Source organism: Acinonyx jubatus, chromosome X (genome assembly GCF_027475565.1).
Source record: "Acinonyx jubatus isolate Ajub_Pintada_27869175 chromosome X, VMU_Ajub_asm_v1.0, whole genome shotgun sequence".
Lineage (NCBI taxonomy): Eukaryota > Metazoa > Chordata > Mammalia > Carnivora > Felidae > Acinonyx > Acinonyx jubatus.
Window position 1 is genome coordinate 53660182 of NC_069389.1, and position 23973 is coordinate 53684154.

The 23973-nt window shown below is 35.7% G+C and overlaps 1 protein-coding gene across 8 annotated transcripts in view; it reads right to left on the reverse strand.

Moving 5' to 3' along the window:
- OPHN1 (oligophrenin 1) overlaps positions 1 to 23973 on the reverse strand; it is a 573279-nt gene that overhangs the window by 209547 nt on the left and 339759 nt on the right. For all 8 annotated transcript variants that reach the window (XR_008290128.1, XM_053202415.1, XM_053202413.1 and 5 more), the window contains 4 exons: positions 23127 to 23205; positions 20820 to 20853; positions 20243 to 20305; positions 18536 to 18610 (listed from right to left, as the gene is read on the reverse strand). Coding sequence is in view for 7 of the 8 variants with exons in the window: in XM_053202415.1 (XP_053058390.1) it covers positions 18536 to 18610; positions 20243 to 20305; positions 20820 to 20853; positions 23127 to 23205 (251 nt within the window). In the remaining variant the exon portion in view is untranslated. The remainder of the gene's footprint in view (positions 1 to 18535; positions 18611 to 20242; positions 20306 to 20819; positions 20854 to 23126; positions 23206 to 23973) is intronic.

Genomic DNA, 23973 nt, shown 5'->3' on the forward strand with positions numbered 1-23973 from the left:
CATCTGTAAGAAATAGTGCAGCACCAACACTAGCTCCCTAACTAGCTTACCTTGAGTGCCACCCCCCTGCACTCCAGTGGGACTGCATTTCTCAGTCATGTTTGCCTCAGTTCCAGTGTGGTGGGCTCCTCCTCAAAAAGAGCAGCACAAAACCCTGACCACAGCATGACTCTGGACCTGAGAGTTCTCCACGTTTTAAGTTCTAGTCCAAGTGGTGTCAGGTCTCATGTCACAAGGAGACCAGAGCACACCTAGTTAAAACTTGCCACATTCAAATAAAAAACTGTCCAGTGCAGGCAAAAAGAGCCTCTGCAAATGACTTTAATGAAGGATGGAGCAGATAAACCACAATAGAACACATGCAGCACACAACAGAGACACTCCCTGAACCTCCAGGCCATGGATAGTATATGACCTCTGCTACCCAAAGTCATTACTCCCAGGAGCAGGAAACATGACTGGCTCATCTAACACAGAGAAGAAGACAGAGACTTAGAAAAAATGTGAAGACAGAGGGATTTATCACAAATGAAACAGATAAGGCCATGTCAAGAGATCTAAGCAAAAAAAGATAAGTAACTTGCCTAGTGGAGATTTAATCATAACGATACTCACTGGCCTTGAAAAAAGAATGGAAGTCTTCAGGGAGGCCTTTATTGCAGAGATGAAAGCATTAAAAAAGAGTCAGAAGAGAAAAATGCACTAACTAAAATTGGAAACAGACTTGATGCAATGAACACAAAGTTGGAAGAACAAGAACAAATAAGTTATATACAGGACAAAATAATGGAAAATAATGAAGCTGAACAAAAGAGAGAGAGAATTATGAAATCAAGAATAGACATAGGAAACTCAGTGACTCCATCAAATGTAATAACATTTGTATTTTAGCAGTCCCAAAAGAAGAAAAAAGGGGCAGAAAATTTATTTGAGGAAACCATAGCCAAAAACTTCCCTAATCTTGGGAAGGAAACAGACAACCAGATCCAGGAGGCACAGAGAATTCCCATCAAAATCAAGAAAATCAGACCAACACAAAGATATATTGCAATTACAGTGGCAAAATATAGTGACGAAAAAAACCTTAAAAAGCAATAAGACAAAAGAAGTTCTTAATTTACAAAGGAAGACCCATAAGGCTAGCTGCAGATTACTCAAAGGAAACTTGGCAAGCCAGAAGGGAGGGGCATGATATATTCAAAGTACTGAGTGGGAAAAATCTGCAGCGAAGAACACTATACACATCAAGGATCAAGGCTATCATTCAGAATAGGAGAGATAATGAGTTCCCCAGACAAGCAGAAACGTTTGTGATCACTAAACCAGCCCTGTAAAATATATTAAAGGGGACTCTGCAAGTGCAAAGGAGAGACAAAAAGTGACAAAGAAAATATCAGAGAAATCTCCAGACCTAGTGACAAACAAGTAATAAAATACAAAAACATACATATCTATCAAGAATCACTTTGAATATTAATAGACTAAACTCTACAATCAAAAGACATAGTGTCAGAATTGATTAAAAAAAGACCATCTATATGCTGCCTACAAGATATTCAATTTATGTCTAAAGACACCTGCAAATTGAAAGTGAGTGATGGAGCAATATTTATTATGCAAATGGATGTCAAAGTAAGCCAGAGTAGCAATACTTAAATCAGACAAAATAGACTTTAAAACAAAGACTGTAACAAGAGACAAAGAAGGGCACTATACAGTAATAAAGGGGAAAATCCACCAAGATATAAAGACTGTAAATATTTATGCACCCAACAAGGAAGTTCACAAATTTGTATAACAATAACAAACATAAACTCACTGATAATAATACAATAATTGTAGGGGATTTTAACACCCCACTTCAATCTTTTTTTTTAAATATGAAATTTATCGTCAAATTTGTTTCCATACAACAACCCAGTGCTCATCCCAACAGGTGCCCTCCTCGATACCCAGCACCCACCCTCCCCTCCCTCCCACTCCCCATCAATCTTCAGATTGTTCTCAGTTTTTAAGAGTCTCTTATGCTTTGGCTCCCTCCCTCTCTAACCTCTTTTTTTTTTCCCTCTCCCCCATGGACTTCTGTTAAGTTTCTCAGAATCCACATAAGAGTGAAAACATATGGTATCTGTCCCTCTCTGTATGACTTATTTCACTTAGCAGAACACTCTCCAGTTCCATCCACGTTGCTACAAAAGGCCATACTTCATTCATTCTCATTGCCACATAGTATTCCATTGTGGATATAAACCACAATTTCTTTATCCATTTATCAGTTGATGGACATTTAGGCTCTTTCCATAATTTGGCTATTGTTGAAAGTGCTGCCATAAACATTGGGGTACAAGTTCCCCTATGTATCAGCACTCCTGTATCCCTTGGGTAAATTCCTAGCCGTTAACACCCCACTTCAAAACAATAGATAATCTACATGGAAAATCAACAAGGAAACAATGGCTTTGAATGACACACTGCACCAGATTGATTTAACAGATATATACAGTACATTCCATCCTAAACCAGAAGAATACACATTCTTTTCAAGTGCATATGGAACATTCTCCAGAATAGAGCACATATTAGTTCACAAAACAGGCCTCAACAAATACAAAATGATTGAAATCATACCATCATGTTTTCTGACTACAACAGTATGAAACTAGAAGTCAAGAACAAGAAAGTTTTGGAAATACCACAAATATGTGGAGGTTAAACAACCTGCTACTAAACAATGAATTAGTCAACAAAGAAATCAAATAAGAAATAAGAGAATACATGGAAACAAATGAAAATGAAAACACAACATTATAAAACATTTGGGATGGAGCAAAAGTGGTCCTAAGATGAAAGGATAAAGCAATACAGGCCCACCTCAAGAAGTAAGAAAAATCTAAAATACACAACCCACCATTACACCTAAATGAGCTAGAAAAAGAAAAACAAATAAAGCCTAAATCCAGTGGAATGAAAGAAATAATAAAAATTACAACAGAAATAAATGATATAGAAACTAAAAAATAGAACAAATAAATGTATTATGAGATAGTTCTCTGAATAAACAAAATGATAAACCTCAAACCAGTTACACAAAAGACCAGAGAAGGGTCCAAATAAATAATATCACAAATGAGAGAGAAGAAATACAAACTAGCACCATGGAAATACAAATAATTATGAAAGAAAATTATTAAAAACTATATGCTAACAAATTGGACATCCTGGAAGAAATAAATTCCATATATATATATATATATATATATATATATATATATATATAAGGCCAGATGGCTTCAGAGGAAAATTGTCCTAAACATTTAAAGAAGAGTTACACTGATTCTTCTCAAATTATCCCAAAGAAAAAGTACAGAAATGGAAGAAAAACTTCCAAATTCTATGAGGCCAGGATTAGGGTGATACTAAAACCAGATAATGACTCCATTAATAAAGAGAATAACAGGCCAATATCTCTGATGAACATAGATGCAATAATTGTCAATAAAATACTAGCAAATCAAGTCCAACAATATATTTAAAAAACTCATTCACTACCATCAAGTGGGATTTATTCCTAGGTTGCAAGGGTAGGTCTATATTTGCAAATCAATCAATGTGATACATCACGTTAATAAAAGAAAGGATAAGAACCATATGATCCTTTCAATAAATGCAGAAAAAGTGTTTTACATAGTACAACATTCATTCATGATAAAAACCCTCAACAAAGTAAGTTCAGATGGGACATACTTCAACATAATTAATGCCATATATGAAAAACCCACATCTAGTATCATCCTCAATGTGGAAAATCTGAGAGCTATTCCTCTACAGTCAGGAACAAGACAGGGATGTCCACTCTCATTACTGTTATTTAACATAAACCTGGAAGTCTCAGCAACAACAAACGGAAATAAATGGCATCCAAATGGGCCAGGAAGAAGTCAAATTCTCAGTATTTGCAGACGACATGATACTCCAGGTAGAAAACCCAAAACACTCTCACAGAAAACTGCTAGAACTGATAAATTCAGTAAAGTCACAGGATACAAAATCAATGTACAGAAACCTACTGTGTTTCTGTGTACCAATAATGAAACAGCAGAAAGAGACATTAGAAAACAATCATGTCTGGGGAGCCTGGGTGGCGCAGTCGGTTAAGCGTCCAACTTCGGCCAGGTCACGATCTCGCGGTTCGTGAGTTCGAGCCCCGCGTCGGGCTCTGGGCTGATGGCTCAGAGCCTGGAGCCTGCTTCCGATTCTGTGTCTCCCTCTCTCTCTGCCCCTCCCCCGTTCATGCTCTGTCTCTCTCTGTCCCAAAAATAAATAAACGTTGCAAAAAAATAAAAAAAGAAAACAATCATGTCATATAATCCCAGAAGTAATTACATCACAATAGGAAATGCACAATAATAGAAATTGTGTGAAGTATAGAACTAGTAGAGAAGAGGAAGTGATTACCTGTTTTGGGTAAGATGAGATTTGGCTTCAGTGGACACAGAACATAAATCTAATAGATGAACAAGAATTCAAAAGGTGGACAAATATGGAAGTATGGCCAAACTGCCTGAACTTAGAATGCACATATTTTTTTTCCTGAGATGACAGTTTCCCCAGTAGAGGGAGACCACAATATGCTCTAAAAAAGGAATGAATCAAGTGGGTGATGGGCTTTGAGGAGGGCTCCTGTTGGGATGAGCACTGGGTGTTTTATGGAAACCAATTTGACAATAAATTTCAAATTAAAAAAAAAGGAATGAATCAAAAAATAAATGGGGTGGGAAGAATAATAAAAATTGAACTACCTAACCAGGTAAGAATAGCCTGAAGAATAGCCAGAAGAGTGAAACATTTATTGATTTACTTTAATTCTGAGCAATAAAAATGCTTATTGTTAAATTTTTCTATTATTTTTGGGTTTCATGCTTTTAGTCATGATTTATTAGTTCTCTTGTCTGTATTCTATATAATTTTGAGTTATTAAGAATTTTAAGTTAGTAAGTCCATGTTAACAAAGTGAGACTTAATTACAGTTTTGGCTCTCAAAGAAATGGAATTTTTAAACAATCAGGAATTACCTTAACAGCACTAGTTAGGAAATTTGCCTAATAAACCTCTGTCATCCTTTAAAGTGAAGTAACCTTGTAATAGGAAATCTGCCTAATAAACCTCCGCCATCCTTTAAAGGGAAGTAACCTTGTCATAACCAACATGCTTTTTTTGCCAATATAACTTCCTTGTTCCCACTTCCTTCTGCCCATGAATGTCTGTTATTTTGTACAGCTCCCCTGAGCTCCTTTCTATCTTCTAGATTGGATGATGTCTGATTTGAATTGACTTTTACTCAAATACACATAAAGTTATTAATATGCCTCAGTTTATTTTTTAACAGTTCTTGTGTCAGAAATGGGATTTGAAGAGGAAACCCACCCCCAAAGACCTCCAGGAACAAGCAACCACACAAAGGTACCCACTGAGTCCCCTGAGCTTGCTGCTTTCTTGCTGCCTCTGGAGGTTGTGGGTAAGTTCTTCTTGGATCCTAGCTCTGCAGCCTTTGCATTGAGGGATTTCAGACTTTGAACATTTATTTTTCTGGACTGAGTCTAATGTAGAAACCAGCCTGGGTCCAGCATCATACTGAGACTGACTTAGAAACCAGACTAGATGGGGTCAGACTGAGGCTGACTTAAGCTGGACTGGGTCCAGTATTAGGCCTCAGATGAATGAAATTGTATTCAAAGGATGAACAAGTATGTTAAACTTAGTAAAATATTCTTGAATTTCAATGGCCACAATGGAGAACTTTTAACCTAACTAAGCTTATCCATGTAGGTAGGTGGTATTCTAGAGAAAAATGGGATCTAGCCAAGCACACATCATAAACAGTGGAAGGAGAATTATTTTTCCCCCTCTACAGTTTGTGGCCATGATAACACCCACTGGGACACCCCACTCACTCCAGAGCCTACAGATGGGATCCTAGAAAAATGGGCAGAAGCCAGAAAAGGGTGAGAATTCTGACCAAATTCAGCTCTCACAGAACTCTATCTGTAGTGTCTGGTTGAGAAAGAAAGGTAAACATTTACAGTGTCCCTTCATTATTAAATTTAGATTGGTAGTATTAAACATTTGTAAGAATTAAAATTGTGAATTGTGATTCATGACTTTGCTTTCAGATACTTTTGCCATTGGTTGTTGATCTTTAGCATGGACAGCCATTGCCTTCTTCTTTTGTCTTGTTTGTGACCTGAGATCTTGGCTTGGCAATAGTCAGGTTGGGGATCTCCCAAATTTGGCCAGACAGAAATGTGGGCTGTACTCCATTTATGGCTAACTATGGCTGAAGAGAAATTCAGGTCACATTCCGTTTGCATCTAGGGTCCTACCAACTATTACCTACTCTCAGGGGAATTGCCTGTTTCTTTCTTTTGGCTATTTTGAGAGTAGCTCTGGATTGTGGGAGGATAGTATCCTTTGCACCTTCTTTTAAGACACCTCTTATGCCTAAAGGGTTATTCAAGACTTCCAGGAATATTTGCTATTTGCCCCAGTTGAAGCCTGGCAAGATATTTGAAAGAATTTTTTTAACTCTATGGTCAGAAGGTGGCCAAATTGGAAGTTTATATTCAGAGCCTAATAGAAAGGTTTTTTTTTTTTAGGCCTTCTCTCCTAAGCTAAAATGAAAGATGTAAGACCTCCTTTTGTGTCTGTCTGTCTTCACAGTTATGAATGTCTGTGTATATATGTTATAGATGTGCGATATTTTTTGACCTCTAGGTGATATTGCCAAAATTAATTTATAAAGAGCTCTATTTAACTGGCTTAAAGACAAACAAGAATTTATATAAATCAAGTATACTATCAGAAGTACAGAAGTAACCCAAATGTTTTTCAAGTTCATATGATCTAGGATAATATTTAGTAAATAAAGCTCTTAAGTTTGGTTTAATTAAAATAGGAATGTCTTTAATATTATCAGCATTAGATATAATATTTTATTGTACTTAGGTTTACTAAAAGTCAAATAAACTCATGTTATTTCTGTTACAGAATCTATCAGCAAGAAAGAGAACTTAATATGATTGTTAGCTATGTAATAACTCACAAAATTTTCCATGACTGATTTAAACATAATTGTTAAGAACAAGTAAATTAAATAGATGTAAGGAAAAAGTTTATAAACAGGTTTCTAGTTATGAAATGAATAAGTCATAGGAATAAAAGGCACAGCATAGGAAATATAGTCAATGATATTATAAATAGAGTATTATATGGTAAAATATGGTAGCTATAATTGTGAGAAGAGCATAATGTATAGATATGAGAAATCACTATGTTATACATCTGAAACTAAGATAACATTGTGTATCAACTATACTCAAAAATAAATAAATAAATAAATAAATAAATAAATAAATAAGAAATTTAACAATAATTATACTTTATGGTATGTCTATTTAAAAACAGTTTCCTAAATCTTTTTGGTAAGATAAAACATTGAAGTTATACTGAGATAAGTTAAGTAATGGATATTCATTGAATATCCAGATCATTTCCAAATAAGATAAAACAGTGAAACTCAATTACTAAACATAGGTTTATCTACCTTTGGCTTGCTTCTATAGAGGAGCACATATATGAGTCTATAATTAAACATGTTTTATGCCAGTCTGGAAAATTCACTATGAGGAAGAAGATACTTCTAGAAATCATGAAATGTATTTATAAATTTTCCAGTTTATTACTGTTTACTTCTTGGTTTTTACTAGAAATTAAGAATTCTCAGGATTAAGAATTCTAATTAATATATGTAATTAAAACTACTAGAAATACTAAGGGTTTTAAAAACAAGCTATTAGGGCACCTGGGTGGCTCAGTCACTTAAGCGTCTGACTTTGGCTCAGGTCATGATCTCATGGTTCATGGGTTTGAGCCCCTCATCGAGCTCTTTGCTGACAGCTCAGAGCCTGGAGCCTGCTTCAGATTCTTTGTCTCCCTCTTTCTCTGCTCCTCCCCTACTCATGCTTGCTCTCTGTCTCTCTCTCAACAATAACCATTAAATAAATAAAAGAAGCTATTATATCAATAGTGTACTTATGAAAACTAAAGCTAAAAATTTTCCTTCATATGCTAAAAGGACAAAATTTTCTTAGATTATTGGTCTGTTCTTGATAATAACTTATGAAAAGACTTTCTTTACCTTTTAATAAAGTACTTCACATGGAAAGCAAAGATTTTGTTTCTAATCAAAATAATTTACTATACTTCAAATTGTCTTTATCAGGGCTTTAATCAAGAAAACCCAGTCTTCTCAATATTAAGAAAGTTAAGTTTTATTCGCAACTATGTAGCCTTCTGTGTTTGCTTTATTCATCTTCTATATCACTTTGGCTAAATATATAAAGTATTATTTCATAATGATTTTTGATCCTTTTTAATAAAATGTCTAAACCTTTGACATCTTCTCAAAATCAAATTCTAAATGGAGTCTTTTTGACCTCAAACTAACTTTGATATTTCTCAAAGGGTCCTTGGAAAATCTCAAAGGATTTGTCTCTCACCTTGTATAAGAGAAATGTTAAACTAATTAGGCTTATTTGGTATGTTAAATTATATGTGGAATATTGTTAAATGATGATAAACCTTCTTAAGGTATATTGTATGGAGGCATGTTATTGATATAACTGATCTAGAAATCATGTGAAATTCTTAAAAATCTGATACATCTTGGTATAATGTCATCAGTCCTCATTGTAGTAATTATCATATAATGTTATATGTTACAGAAATAACCAAATTTCCTTGACAATTCTATTATAATGAACTATCATCAGATTGTTAACCATGGGCATTTGTAAGTCTTTTGCCATTTACAGACATTTATTCTGATGCTTTTGCAAAAGCACTTCATCTTGAGAAAGATTCATGGAAAGAACTCTGACAATTACTCTAGAATACAGGCTTCTGATAACTTTAACATAATAAAACTGAACTGTGAATGTCCAGAACAAATGTAAAAGCAGGATACAAGCAGAAGAACAATAACATGAGGATGGATGAACTGATGAGGATGATTATAATTTTTAAAAACTTTTTCTTTAAAATATTGCTGATTGTTCCTTAATGTTGTTTTATCCAGATTTAAGGAAAACGTTTTCTCTTTTCTCTTAAGCTACCTATGACTTACAGTAGAGTAAGTCATTTTGTAGAGTATCACTTTTTAAGCAGAATTTAAACATTTACTTTTTCTCTCTACCTGATTTCTCCAGAATTTGGAAACTTAATGAATTTTCTTATTTTCAAGGCAATATAGTTATTTAAGTAATTTCAATAAGAATCTGTTCTCCTCCTGGGACTCCTGGGTGGTTCAGTTGGTTAAGCATCCTATTCTTGGTTTTAGCTCAGATCATGGTCTCAGCGTTCATGACTTTGAGGCCTGCATCAGGCTCTGTGCTGACAGCTGACAGTGCAGAGACTGCTTGGGATTCTCTATCCCCCTCTTTCTCTGCCCCTCCTGTGCGCTCTCTCTCTCTCTCTCTCTCAATATAAATAAACTTAGAAACAAGAATCTGTTCTCTTCAGACACAACTGGAAGACATTGGTTATGTTACCAATGCTTTGACTAGAATGTTATATTTAAGAATATGCATAGAACCAAATATGAACAGACAGCTTTAAGAAACTAAGGTTGACTTTATGCAATCAATAAAGCCCTTGGGAAAAACCAGCCTGGGACCTTATTTACAGGATTCTTGCCAGTCTAACAAGGTGAGTAAAGAAGGTCACTTCCTCACAGGCCCAGGGACCTCAGGATCTCCTGGGGATTTCATGAAGAAAGGAATCCATCCAAATCTAAAGGTATTCCAGAAGTCTGATGGTGAGTGTTTGGCTTGGTTTCTTAGCCTGGAGAGGGTTTTAAAAGTCCAATCTAAGATTCTTTATGAAAAGTTCCAGCATAGCAGATTTAAAAAGAGCTTATACAGTCAATCACTATTTTTGCTGTACTTATGTAAATAACCAGGCCAGTGGAATGAGACTAAATTTATTTTGCAAACAAATTAGTGTTACTAGGATTATCTTTGATAGAAATGAGGGTGATTGTAGAGAAAAATAATGTTTCTGTAGAAAATTATGACAAAAGTCTGTAAATGTCAACTTATAGCCCTGCTCATTGCCATTGATATTTTGTTATATAATTCTACACTGGACTGGATTCTAAATTCTGCTAGTTTCCTCAATTATCCAGGCTACAAGCTACAATTTTCCAAACATTTATAATTTTCTCTAACTTTTCTAATTTGGAATCATTTAGAATAAAGAGTGCTCTTGAACCTCTTTGAAAGGGACTATACCAGGTCCTCCTCACTACCCAGACAGAAATAAAACTTCAGGAGCCTGAACTCTAGGTCCAAAACTCCCAATTTAAAAAAAAATCCCCAAACTCTTGGAGCTGCATACCAGCTGCAGATATAAAATTAATACTGACTAGGGAGGTTCCCCCACAGAATCAGATTGCATCCTGAGGTAAACAGCTGTCCCAAGATTGCAGATTGAGATCTTCATCTCCAACAGTAAGCTTTTATTCCTTTTGCTTTTCACTTCTTACTTTTCTTCTCTGTTTATGCACAGGAAGGTAATGCTCCTTAACTCTGGTGACTATACCTGAATCTACTGCTCAAACAATAGCTGCCAAACAAAAATCCCTAGACTCTATGGCCAAAATTGCTTTTAATATCCCTTGATTATCTTTTAGCTGTGCAAAGAGGTGTTTGTGCTATGGCCAATACCAAATGCTGCAACTGGACTGACACTTCTGGGGAAGTTGAGACTCAGCTACAAAAGATTACTGAACAAGTTAGTTGGATTAAGAGATCAACTTCTTCAATGGGGTCTTTCTTTGACTTATTTGATTCTGATGGGTTTGAGTCTTGGGAACCACGGCTCTGATGTACACTCCATACCTTGGGAATTATCTTGCTTCTAATAATCATAGTAGTTTCCCTGTACACGTGTATTCTCTCAAAAGCTTTAAGTGCATGCTCACATCTGCTAATCACCAGGAAAATTACCTACCTAAGATCAGAATGTCAGAAAAGGAGTGAAGAGAATGACCAACTTAAAGCATGTGAACCTGATGTGACCTGTGAATACCAGATAGATTCAGCAACAAAACAAAACAAAACAAAACAAAACAAAACAAAACAAAACTGTGAGCACTCCAATGCAGTAGCTGGGAATAGCACTAATGCCTTAAATTTTGATCACATCCCTCAGTTAGGCTGAGAGTCTATTCAAAAGGGGGGGGGGACTTGTTTAAGAAAATAAGACAACAGGCCAAAAATGAAGTGACTTGTGTTAATCACCACATTCTCAAAACTGAAACTTAATTATTATTTTGGCTTTCCCAGTAATGGAATCTTAAACAAGTCCATCAGGAATCACCTGATTAGCACTAGTTAGGTTATATGCCTGACAGACCCCTAAAGGAAAGTAACCTTGCAATAAGCAACCTACTTTTACCCAATATAACTTCCTGTTGCTGCTCTCATCTGCCTATAAAAGTGTTTGATTTTGTACAGAGCCTTGCAGCTCTTTTCAATCTGCTAGACCAAATGATGCCCAATTCAAATTGATTTTTGCTCAAATTAGCTCTTAAAATTTTTAGTATGCCTCAGTTTATATTTTAGCAGTAGGTGTACTGACCATGGAATGTAATATTGTAAGTGCAAGTACAGGCTGATTAATCTGTGAAATCAATTTAGAATGTATACTCACACAACAATGGGACACACTGAGTATTTTTATTCTACAAATTTTGCTGATTTCTAATTTTTAATTTATTTGAAAAAGTATGTGGAACTCTGCTAAATGTAACTGACAATTAATTACTTGTACCACTATTAAAGGTACATGAAAATATATGAATATGGAACTATAGTTGGATTTTGCTGTGGCCAGTACTGTGTCATAAGCTTTGTGTCTTTTAAGGTTATCATTATAGCATTCATTCATTCCACAAATATTTTCTCTATCAGCCATTGTGCAGGATACTAGATTCCTAGAGATCCAAGCATTTGGTTAAAAAAATAGAGATAGAAAAATACTAGAGCATGTACTAGCTACCTGAGAATTCTGTAAATTCAGTTTTCCCAGATGACAGCTAGGTTTGATCCAGAGAAAACTAGTCTCTCACTTCTGATTGACTTGTTACTTGTAACTAAAAGGGTCTCCAATGTGAGCTAATGGGAGAAATTTTATGAAAGTAAATTGACAGTCAAAGTATATCAGAATGGAAGGCAAGGAATATGTGAAGAATGAGACACACACACAAAAAAAAAAGATAAAGTGAGGTAAACAGCAGCCATAAACACTAATGTCTATCATACAGTAGACATTCAATAAACACTGGATGAACCATTGAAAGAAATGGGGTGAACTGTAATACTGGTCTAAAATGAGAAAGGGGTTCATAAATCAAGATAGGAGGAGGCAGAAGACAAGCAAAAAGAGTGGGAAGAAAATGAGAAGCAGTGGAGTTCAGATAGAGGAAACGAAGTATATACTCCACATCAGAAAAAAGAATACTTTTACATTACCTCAAAGTTAATATATTCTTCTTATGTGCTTCATATAAATAGTACAAAAGACGTTGGTTCAAGAAGCAGTCTGTTTTTTCAAAAGGGAATTCAAAATATTCAAAAGGGAATACTGTGATTTCTCTTTACCAATTGCCTGTAATGCTTTATGTGCTAGTGATGCCAAAACAAATATATTTGGAGCTTGATGTTAAATAGATGCAATATGCCAACCCTACCACTTTTCATGATATATGAACCAAATTGTATTGCTATGTATGATTTGAGGGAACCATTTCAGGCCTCTTGAAGCCTGTAACAAAATCAGTAGGATACTGAGAATGGCATAGTTTTTAGCTTATTATATATTAGGTAAAAGAACATAGTGATACTATACACAGAATATTAAAAAGTTAATAGTTATATTGCACACAGAATTCTAAACAGTTAATCTGAGTTCAATAATTTTTCAGAGACTAAATATTCTGGGCCATGCTATAAACTCTTTTATATAAAAAAAGTGTCCTTTGGCTTACAAAATAGGATGTAAATGGCTAGGAATAAGACAATGTGAATTTTTAAAAGTCAAGAATATAAAGAGATAAACACAAGCAAATATTGAGGCACTAATGATGTAATACGTAATGCAAAAACTCCATACTTGACATTACTAGATGTTGTAGCACTCTAAAATACTAACAGGGTTGGTTGTCATGGCTACATGGTTATGGAAGGTAAGCTATGCATCAAAGACAAAAAATACATGCTTTATCCAAACTGCAGCTTTCCACACTCAATTTGTTTTCTGACTCTGCGAAAATTTTGCTTACCAGATAGTTCACTATAATTCACAAAAGAAAGAATAGCAAGTTTGCAGACAGACAAAAACAATTAAGTTTAATTTTGGACGTGTAAAATACACATATCTTTGGAACATCTACGTACAGAGAGAGTCTGCAACAATTCCAGTTCTGATTCCCTCAGCCCTTGGAGCCTTATTACCTCAGGCATGATGAGTTTTGTTCATTCATCAAAGTGTGCTATACAGATACGATCATTCCAATGTGTCATGACATAAATATGTTTGGGAAGCACAGGTCCAGTGAGAAACTGAATAAATGACTTTAGAACTCATGAGATTATGTCTAGACTAGAGATTTTTGGGTGCTTCCAGCACAGAGGTGCTAGCAAACCCACACAGAAGGATTTCAACTCCAGGCCATGATGGAGTAACTGGTACTAGACTTGCTTTTCTACTTTAACAATTAGAACCCTGGACATAATATTAGAAAGAGTTGTTTGTAGTCATTTAGCTATGAAGCATAGGAGTATGACTCTCAAAAAAAGGGGAAACAAAGTCCTACCATTACCACAGGTTGCTACCTGAAAGCACTTTCTGAAGGATAGCACAGCAAATGAGAACTCAAGCTGACATAGAAGTCTTATTAAGTAGAAGAGACAAAGTTTAGAGTTCAGAGAGACTTGGGCAGAAAGAATTTGCATGGCAGTGTACCAGAAAAGAGGGAGCTATATAGAGGAAGAATATTAAAAAAAAAAAAAAAAAAGAAAGAAAGAAAAAGAAAAACACCTTATTCTATGGGCCCTATGGATACTATCATTGAATACCAAACCATGAATGGCCAAGATACAAATCTTCATAGATTTTATCAGGGAATTTAAACTGAACAATTCCAAGAAGCGACACAGAGTTGGGAGATGTTTAAGTTACAATCAATAATAATGAAGAGACAAAAGAAGTCAGGCCTTAGTAGTACACCTAACCTAGCCAGTAAAAGATACTTTATATTTGTACTAACAAGCTTAAAAAGAAGCCCCTAATGAACCAAGCTGATCTACAAATAGCTACCTATAAAAGAAAATTCAGTAGTCTTTAAAAGAAGTCAACAAAATCAGGACATGCAAAACCCATAATTTTATAATTTAATAAAAATTACTAGATATAGTCATAAGAGGAAAGTACATAGCAATAGAGGTCTACCTGAAGAAGCAAATTAAATGTCAAATAAACAGCCTAAATTTACACCTAAAGGAGCTAGAAAAAGAACAAATGAAACCTCAACCCAGCAGAAGAAGGGAAATAATAAAGAGAAGAAATAAATTATAGAGAAACAACAACAACAACAACAACAACAAACAATAGAACAGATCAATGAAATAGATCTTTTAAAAAATTAATGAAACTGATAAACCCCAACCAGACTTATTAAAAACAAAAGACAAAAGACCCAAATAAATAAAATCACAAAAGAGAAAGGAGAAATAACAACCAACACCAAAGAAGAACAAACAATTATATGAGAATACTGTGAAAAACTATATGCTAACAAATTGGACAACCTGGAAGAAATGGATAAATTTCTAGAAACATACAAACTACCAAAACTGAAACAGGAAGAAAGAGAAAACTTGAACAGACCAATAAACACCAAAAAAATAGAATCAGTAATCAAATGTCTCCCAACAAACAAAAGTCCAGGGCCAAATGGCTTCACAGGTGAATTCTCCAAACATGTAAAGAAGAATTAATAACTATTCTTCTCAAACTCTTCCAAAAAACAGAAGTGGAAGGGAAACTTCCAAATTCATTCTTGAGGCCAGCATTACCTTGATACCAAAACAAGATAAAGACTCCACTAAAAAAAAGAGAACTACAGGCCAATATCGTGATGAACATGGATGCAAAAATTCTCAATAAAATACCATCAAGCCGAATTCAACAGTATATTAAAAGAATCATTCACCATGACCAAGTGCGATTTATTTATACCACATTAATAAAATAAAGAATAAGAAACATATGATCCTTTGAAAAGATGCAGAAAACACATTTGACAAAGTACAATATTCATTCATGATAAAAACTCTCAAATAAGTAGGATTAGAGGAAACACTACTCAACATAAGAAAGGCCAGCCATGTAGGAAAAACCCACAGCTAATATCATCCTGAATGGGGCAAAACTGAGAGCTTTTCCTCTACAGTCAGGAACAAGAAAAGGATGTCCATTCTCACCACTGTTATTTAACATAGTACTGGAAGTCTCAGCCATACCAGTCAGACAACAAAAAGAAATAAAAGACCCAGATTGGCAAGGAAGAAGTCAAACTTTCACTATTTGCAGATCACATGACATTCTATGTAGAAAACCTGAAAGACTGTACCAAAAACTTGCTAGAACTGATACACGAATTCAGTAAAATCACAGGATATAAAATCAACATTCAGAAATCTGTTCCATTTCTATACACCAATAGTGAAGCAGAAGAAAGAGAAATCAAGGAATCAATCTTATTTACAACTGCATCCAAAACCACAAGATACCTAGGAATAAACCCAACCAAAGAGGTAAAAGATCTGTACTCTGAAAACTATAAAATATTGATGACAAAAATTAAAGATTACACAGAGAAACATTTTGTGCTCATGGATTGGAATAATAAATATTTTGAAAATGTCTATACTCCCCAAAGCAATCTACACATTTAATGCAATCCCTATCAAAATACCACTAGCACTTCTCACAAAGCTAGAACAAACAATCCTAAAACTTCTATGGAACTAAAAAGACCTGGAATAGCCATAGCAACCTTGAAAAAGAAAACCAAAGCTAGAGGCATCAGAATTCTGGACTTCAAGTTATATTGCAAAGCTGTTGTGATCAAGACAGTATGGTACTGGCACAAAGAAATAGACACATCAATCAACAGAACAGAATAGAAACCCCAGAAATAAATCCACAACTATATGGTAAATTAATCTTTGACAAAGCAGGAAAGACTATCCAATGGAAAAAGGACAATCTCTTCACAAATGGTATTACGAAAACTGGCAATCTACATTCAAAAGAATAAGACTAGACCATTTTCTTACACCATACATAAAAATAAGTTCAAAATGGATGAAAGGCCTAAAAAAAAACAAAACATAAAAATCCTAGCGAACACACCTAGAGAACCACTTTGACATCAGCTGTAGCAACTTCTTACTAGAATGTCTCTTGAAGCAAGGGAAACAAACGCAAAAATAAACTACAGGGATTTCATGAAAATGAAAAGCTTCTGCACCATGAAGGAAATAATCAACCAAACTAAAAGGTAACCTAGGGAATCAGAGAAAATATTTGCAAATGACATATTGGATAAAGGGTTAAAGAACTTATAAAACTCAACACCCAAAAAACAAATAATCCAGTTAAAAATGGGCAGAAGATAGGAACATTTTTCTTATTTCTTTAATTTTAAAACGTTTATTTTTGAGAGACAAAGAATGCAAGAGGGGAAGGGGCAGAGAAAGAGGGAGACGCAAAATCTGAAGCCGTCTCCAGGCTCTCAGCTGTTAGCAACAGAGCCTAACGTGGGGCTCGAACCCATGAACCAGGAGATCATGACTTGAGCAGAAGTCAGTCGTTCAACTGACTGAGCCACCCAGGCACCCAGCACAGATATTTTTCTAAAGAAGACATCCAGATAGCTAACAGAAACTTGAAAATATGTTCAACGTCACTCATCATCAGGGAAATACAAATCAAAACTACAATGAGATATCATATCACATTAGTCAGAATGGCTAAAATTAACAACACAAGAAACAACAAGTGTTGGCAAGGATGTGGAGAAAGGGAAACTCTCTTGCTCTGTTGGTGGTGATGCAAACTGGTGCAGCCACCATGGAAAACAGTATGGAGGTTCCTCAAAGAGGTACAGGTAGAAATATACTATGATCCAGCAATTGCACTATTAGGTGCTTATCCAAAAAATATGAAAATACTAACACAAAGGGATACATGCACCCTGATGCTTATACCACCATTATGAACAATGGCCAAATTATGGAAACAGCCCAAATGTCCACTGACTGATGAATGGATAAAGAAAAGGTGACACGCACGCACGCGCGTGCGCGCGCGCGCGCGCGCGCGCACACACACACACACACACACACACACACACACACAGGAATATTACTCAGCCTTAAAAAGGAATGAAAACTTGCCATTTGCAACTATGTGGATGGAGCTAGGGAGTATTATGCTAAGCAAAGTAAGTCAGTCAGAGAAAGACAAATACCATATGTTGTCACTCATATGTGCAATTTAAGAAACCAAACAAAAGAGCATAGCGGGAAAACCAGAGAGGCAAACCAAGAAACAGATTCTTAACTATAGAAAACAAAGTAATGGTTTTTAGAAGGGAGGTGCGTGGGGGGATGGGTGAAATAGGTAATGGGATTAATGAGTACACTTGTGATTAATGAGTATACTTGTGTATGGAAGTGTTGAATCACTATATTATGCACGTGAAACTAATATTACACTGTATGTTAACTGGAATTTTGAAAGTTAAAAAAATTACTAGACATACAAAATTGAAAAAAATGTGACAGATAACCAGGTTAATATTTATTCATTAGGAAAACATGTAGAAGAAGTAAAGGGGGACAGAGATGGAATGCTTGAAAATACCCAGACAAGATTGAGAAGATGGGAAGAATAAAAAGGAGCTGACAAGAGTCACTTGAAAGGTTTCATAGAAGATTTTAGAAAAATCAAAAGATGTTGAGTCACAGAAGTCACATAGGGAGAAAGCTACAAAAAGGAGGGAGTGGTCAACAAGGAGATCAAGCAAGATAGAAACTGAAAATTGTCCCCTAGATTTCACAGATGATACCTTCTAAGCCTGGTGAAAATATTTTCAGTGGAGAGGCTGGGGTAGAAGCCAGATTGCAAAGGCTTTGATGAGTGAGTATGATGTGGAGAAGAGATGCTAGTTGTTTCTTCAAGGCAAGATTGTCTCTGACACAGGATTGGCAAATATGTGTACATTTCTCCTTTGAAAATATTTTTAAAACATTCTACAACCATTGCTAAAGCAATGTCTCATTTCTTTTATAGTCACATTTCTTTCAATACACAATTTCTAATGAGAATAATGAAATTAATTTGTTACCAAAAAAGGCATTCAGCAGCTTCTGAACCTGGATATTGCTGCCCACAGTACGGTACAATCCTTCTGTCTTGATCCCTAGGGAAAAGAAAATCAGGTCAGTTTTGTTTATACAGCTAGAGCTTTCATTTCCCTCTAGGTAGAAAAAGTAGGTACTTTCACCCTGGCATCAGTTCAAACAAGAAAGGGTCTCCCTACTCTCTCCTAGCTTTCTAGCCCTCCCCTGCAATAGGGGGCCAGTTTTGAAGCAGCTCTCCAAATTATTCTCTCCATACTTTCATTTGGATTATACGGAGGTTTCATTAGTGTGAACAGAAGAGAACATACACTCTAGTAAATAGAAAAATATGCTTAGTTTGATAGCAGCAGATGGCTGAGAATACTGCTGCCATCTTGGAAAGGAGCTAGAGTTTAACTGAAAAAGGAGGAAATATCAATCATCAAGCTGCCCATGAGCAGCAATATAAAGGAAGAAAGGCCTGAACTATGGCAAATGTGAAACAAAAGGCTATTTTGTGTATGGGGAAAGATTAAAGCAACATTTCAAGGAAAAAAAGAGGCTTGGCTCATATACTACATGCCCACATTCTAAATATTCTCAGAGAGAATCTAGAGAGTATCATGAACATGGAAAAACACTGATTCCCCATTTGTCTGAGTTAAGCTTTGCACCCCATCAATTTTTTAAAATTTATTTATTGAAATTCAAGTTAGTTAACATAGAGTATAGTGTTGGTTTCAGGAATAGAACCTAGCGATTCACCACTTAACATATAACACTCAGTGCTCATCCCAACAAATGCCCTCCTTAATGCCCATCACCCATTTAGCCAGAAATTTTTAAATCAATATGTATTATGGCAGAAATTGAACGCTTATTTATTTGTCATGGAACCATCATAACACTACTTGAGGAGTGCCCATTAGTAGTTCAGAATACTTTAAAAGCCATTTGAAGCTCTTTGCCTTGTTTTCAAAATACAAGAAGCTGTACATATTTAATAGATATAACTTGGTGAGTTTGGAGATAAATGAAACCATCACCATAATCTATGCATAAACATATCTATCACCTCTAAAAGTTTTCTGCTGTCCTCTTTTTTCTTTAGTATTTTTTCCAATAAGAACTCAATACAAAATCTACCATCTTAGCACATTTAAGTCTGCAATACAGTATTATTTTTTTTAATGTTTATTTATTTTTGAGACAGAGAAAGACAGAACATGAATGGGGGAGGGTCAGAGAGAGAGGGAGACACAGAATCTGAAGCAGGCTCCAGGCTCTGAGCTCAGTACAGAGCCCCACGCGGGGCTCGAACTCACAGACCGTGAAATCATGACCTGAGCCGAAGTCGGACGCTCAACCGACTGAGCCACCCAGGCGCCCCTGCAATACAGTATTATTAACTATAGCTTTATGCTGTACAGCAGATCTCTTGTATAACTTAGAACTGTGTACCATTTGATTAATTAAGCTATTTCTCTTTAAAAGGAGGAAACCACAAATTATTCCAATATGCTTGGATACCACTGGTTTGGAACTTGCTGGAATTTTACAAATTTGTGTCTAGTGTTCAAGGTATATAGTCTTCATTCCTAAAATGAGTCCTGAACAATAAATGACATCATTGCTACCTTCAAGAAATTGACCCAGGATAAATTCAGAGTGACCAGATTCAAACACTGCCAATACTCCAGTTCAAATCTTACCTTTTGTCTCAATGACATTGATGCACTTTCTAACAAACTTGAACCCTATGTCATTCAGCTCCACTGTTTCAAATAAAGGAAAACAAAGTTAGATCCACTATAACAAGCTTTACCTACCAAGTATTTATTGATCATGTTAGGAGACTGCAGTGAGAGAATAAGGGGTATGGTTTTTCATCTCCAATACTCTTAAATGGAAAGGTCTTTGTATTCAGGGGGAACTTAGAGTTTTTACTCTTATTACACAAAATGCTTTAATTATCCCTTTGCATTATGTTTTTTTTAGGTAGTAGCAACATCAAACGTGAAATGGTAGGCTAGAAATGCACATAATTTCTATCATGTGTTTAGAACAAGAAAGAGATAATGTTCTTCTCTATATTAATATTACTGCCCACAACATAAGCCAAGATAAAGTGACTTCCTTATTTCAATAAGTAGACATATTTTAAAAAAATAGGTCTAAATTCTACTCCACACAGTTGCATCCATAAACACACTTGAATCAATATTACATATCACAGATGATAGGAAAACTGGCAGTTTGTAATGTCAATAGATTGTGAATTTGACTCACTTTCTTCCTGTTTTGTTATGGGGCTGTGGTATATCTACAAAAGAAGAGAAAGAAAGAGCCATGTCTATTGTGAATCACTATAGGTAAGTACAGCAAATAATACTAACTCTCTTTCCCCAGAAAGTCCATCAAAACCATTAGTGACTCTAAGGCTTTAATGGAAAAGTGGGCTAAACAGAATCATCTTTGACTAGGTCCCTAGAAAACAACTGATTTAACAAATCTGAAGACTAAACTAGATTCCATGTAGCTCACTGTAGCTGAAGTTGTTGCCTACCTATTTTAGAGATTTACTTATGTAAAACTTGGAGAATTTTTCTGATAGAGCAAGAGAAACAGTCTTCTTATGGGATCTGGGTAATGGGCATTGATGGTAAAATTTAAATGTGCCCAATACCAACCTCCTACCCCAAAGGCTAATTAATGGGTATTTCTCTGTAGAAAAGCAAGTGTCTGTCTGAAAGAGATCCACACACTGACCAAGATTTCTTTGAGTTATCGTGAAATACACATCATGATAGCTATGTGAGAGGCCAAACAGGAGATCCTTGACTCTTGAAGTCTAGCCTGGCTCTACCTCTAATTCATTATAAAATCTTGGGCATGTCCTTTTCATTCTCTATTCTTCAAACTTCATATCTCTAAAATGATTTAAGTTGGAGTAGATGTTCCTTAAAGTCCCAATCTTCTGTGATACTTTAAGCAAAGGCATGCATATCATGCATAAAATTAGTGAAATGGGGTGTTTAGCAAGGCAGCAACAATAACAATGTGAAACTTCAGGAAATAAACCTTATGTATGGTATCTGTTAGAGTCCACTTTAACAATCTCTTCTTTTAAGAGAAAACTTTCTGCATATGTGTGTATACCCATGGATATTTCAATGAGAGAGATTTCTGTTCTGGGAAGCCCTTGCTGCCACTTTTATAAACAAGTTATTTGTGAAAAGTCTAGCATAATCGAGTTGTTAAGGATCCACATTCAGTGGATCCATGTTCTAATATCATTCTCCACAAAAAGCCATCTGCATCCTTCGATTTTTAAAACTTAAAGGGAGAACAAGTTCCAATGACGGAATCAAGAATAAAATGTTTCACTGAGCCTGCTACCATCTTCCTCGAGAAACAGCATAGGCATGCAATAGTTAAGCTCCAATCTTCTGGGAAGGAGGGAGGAGCCACAGGTCATGGGCTACTTCCTGTATGACAATCCTCATAACACCCCTTCTCTCTTTGCTACCTTCTTGGTTGCTACAAGTACATTCTGAAATCTGTGCACTTCTCTTTAGTTTCCAGGGCACCAAGGAGACACAGAAAGAAAACCTTGGAGTATTTTCCCTCTTAGCACATTTTTGCCTTGAACAAAACAAAGATATTAGACTGTACACAAATACTATGGAATCTCAGTAGCTTCACACTCATTCTTTATCCCACTTCCATTCATTCAATTTTTCAAAGCAACTCTGTGAGGTAGATAGAATGGAGATGATTCAACCCTTTTTACTGAAGAGAAGAAAACTGAGTCTCAGAGAGATAGAATACCTTGCCCAAAGTCACACCACCACTGATGGCACAACTGGGATCCAAATTCAGTCTTTTGTAAATCTAACAGTAGGAAGCTAATATTATTTCATACACCACTAGAAGAAATTTACTTGGAAGATACTGAAGAAAAAAAAAACTCTCTTCAGGAATTTCTGACTCTTCAGATTGGTCTTTCTATGACAATCACTAAACCCTTTAAGGTATTGCTTGTCCTCCTGTGTAACAATGTTCTAAATGGAGTGGTACATCTTGGGATATAGGATGGTAGCACCATCTTCTCCAACAGCTATACCCTTAAAGAGAGTAAGCTGACATGGGAATGTAAAATAGGGGCAACAAAACTGTTTTGAATAAAATCTTAATGAATCCTTATTCACAGTTATGAAAATTATTTTCCACCTTTCTATATGAACACATTAATTTTATAAACTGACAAAAGGGCTTAATTTTCTTTAAGAAGATCTTGTAGGCACAGCTGCATAATCTAACACTGAAGCAAGCAGCTAAGAAACCTGGATTCTATCTAGGCCCAATTTTTATGTCTTTTCAGATAGTAATCCTAGAGAAGTCCCTCATCCTCTATGGAACTCAAATTGCCTTACTTTTTAAACAAAAAATGTTGAGTAAACAATTCCTTCTAACTCTAAAATTTTGAGTCTGAAGATCTGACTCTTTAAATGTCCTAGACCCACTAGTACCACTAAGGGTACTCATACATTGGACTATATTGCTAAGTTTCTACAGTGTCCTCACGTAACTTACAGGTTCTTTTCCATCCATGGCTTCCATCCATAGCCTTCTGTTAGCTTCCGAAAGAGCTTGCAAAGTTATGGTTCCTGGCCTATAGAAAAAAATGACAAGTTTAAAGCAGAAAAGTCACCTAAAGAATGGAACCTGGTTCTACCAGGAACCTTATAAAGCAGCCTAGAGAGTCTGATCTAGGGTCCCTATCAGCTCTGGAAGGTGTCACACCGAGCAGACACATACAGAATTCCAATTTTTCAAAATCTCCTTTACTCAAAAAAAAATGGAGCATTTACAAAACAGTATCTTTTGGAACCCTGGAGAAGGTGGTATCTTGGCAGCCTCATGCCAGGGACAGGCAAGGAAATAGAGTCAGATGTCAAGACACCTCACCATTATACATACTTAAATTGGCTCGATTGCACTTGAGCCTAACTGTGGCTCTCTCTGCCTTTCTCTCTTGGAAGCTGGAAGTTTGTTCTGGGCACTAGGAATAAGCATGTTCAGCCACAAAAAAGATGTCTGTGCTACTTCCACCACCTATGATGTCCAAGGAGTATTTCTAGTGGGAAATAATTCAACAACATGCACACTGGCTCAGTACAGGGAGGAGGCCTTTTTGCTGACTTAAGCAATTTTATGACTAATAATAACTAACAGTTATTGAGTGCTCACTATGTACCACATTCTGTTCTAAGTACTTTATAGGTATTAATTCATGAAATCTACCAGGAACCTTATAAAACAGGTACTATATAGTAATCCCTATTTTACAGAAGGGGAAGCTGAAGCACAGGGCTCTTCCCTACGTTCACACAGTGGGTAAGTATAGAGCCAGAATTTGATTTTAGGAATTCCGGTCCAG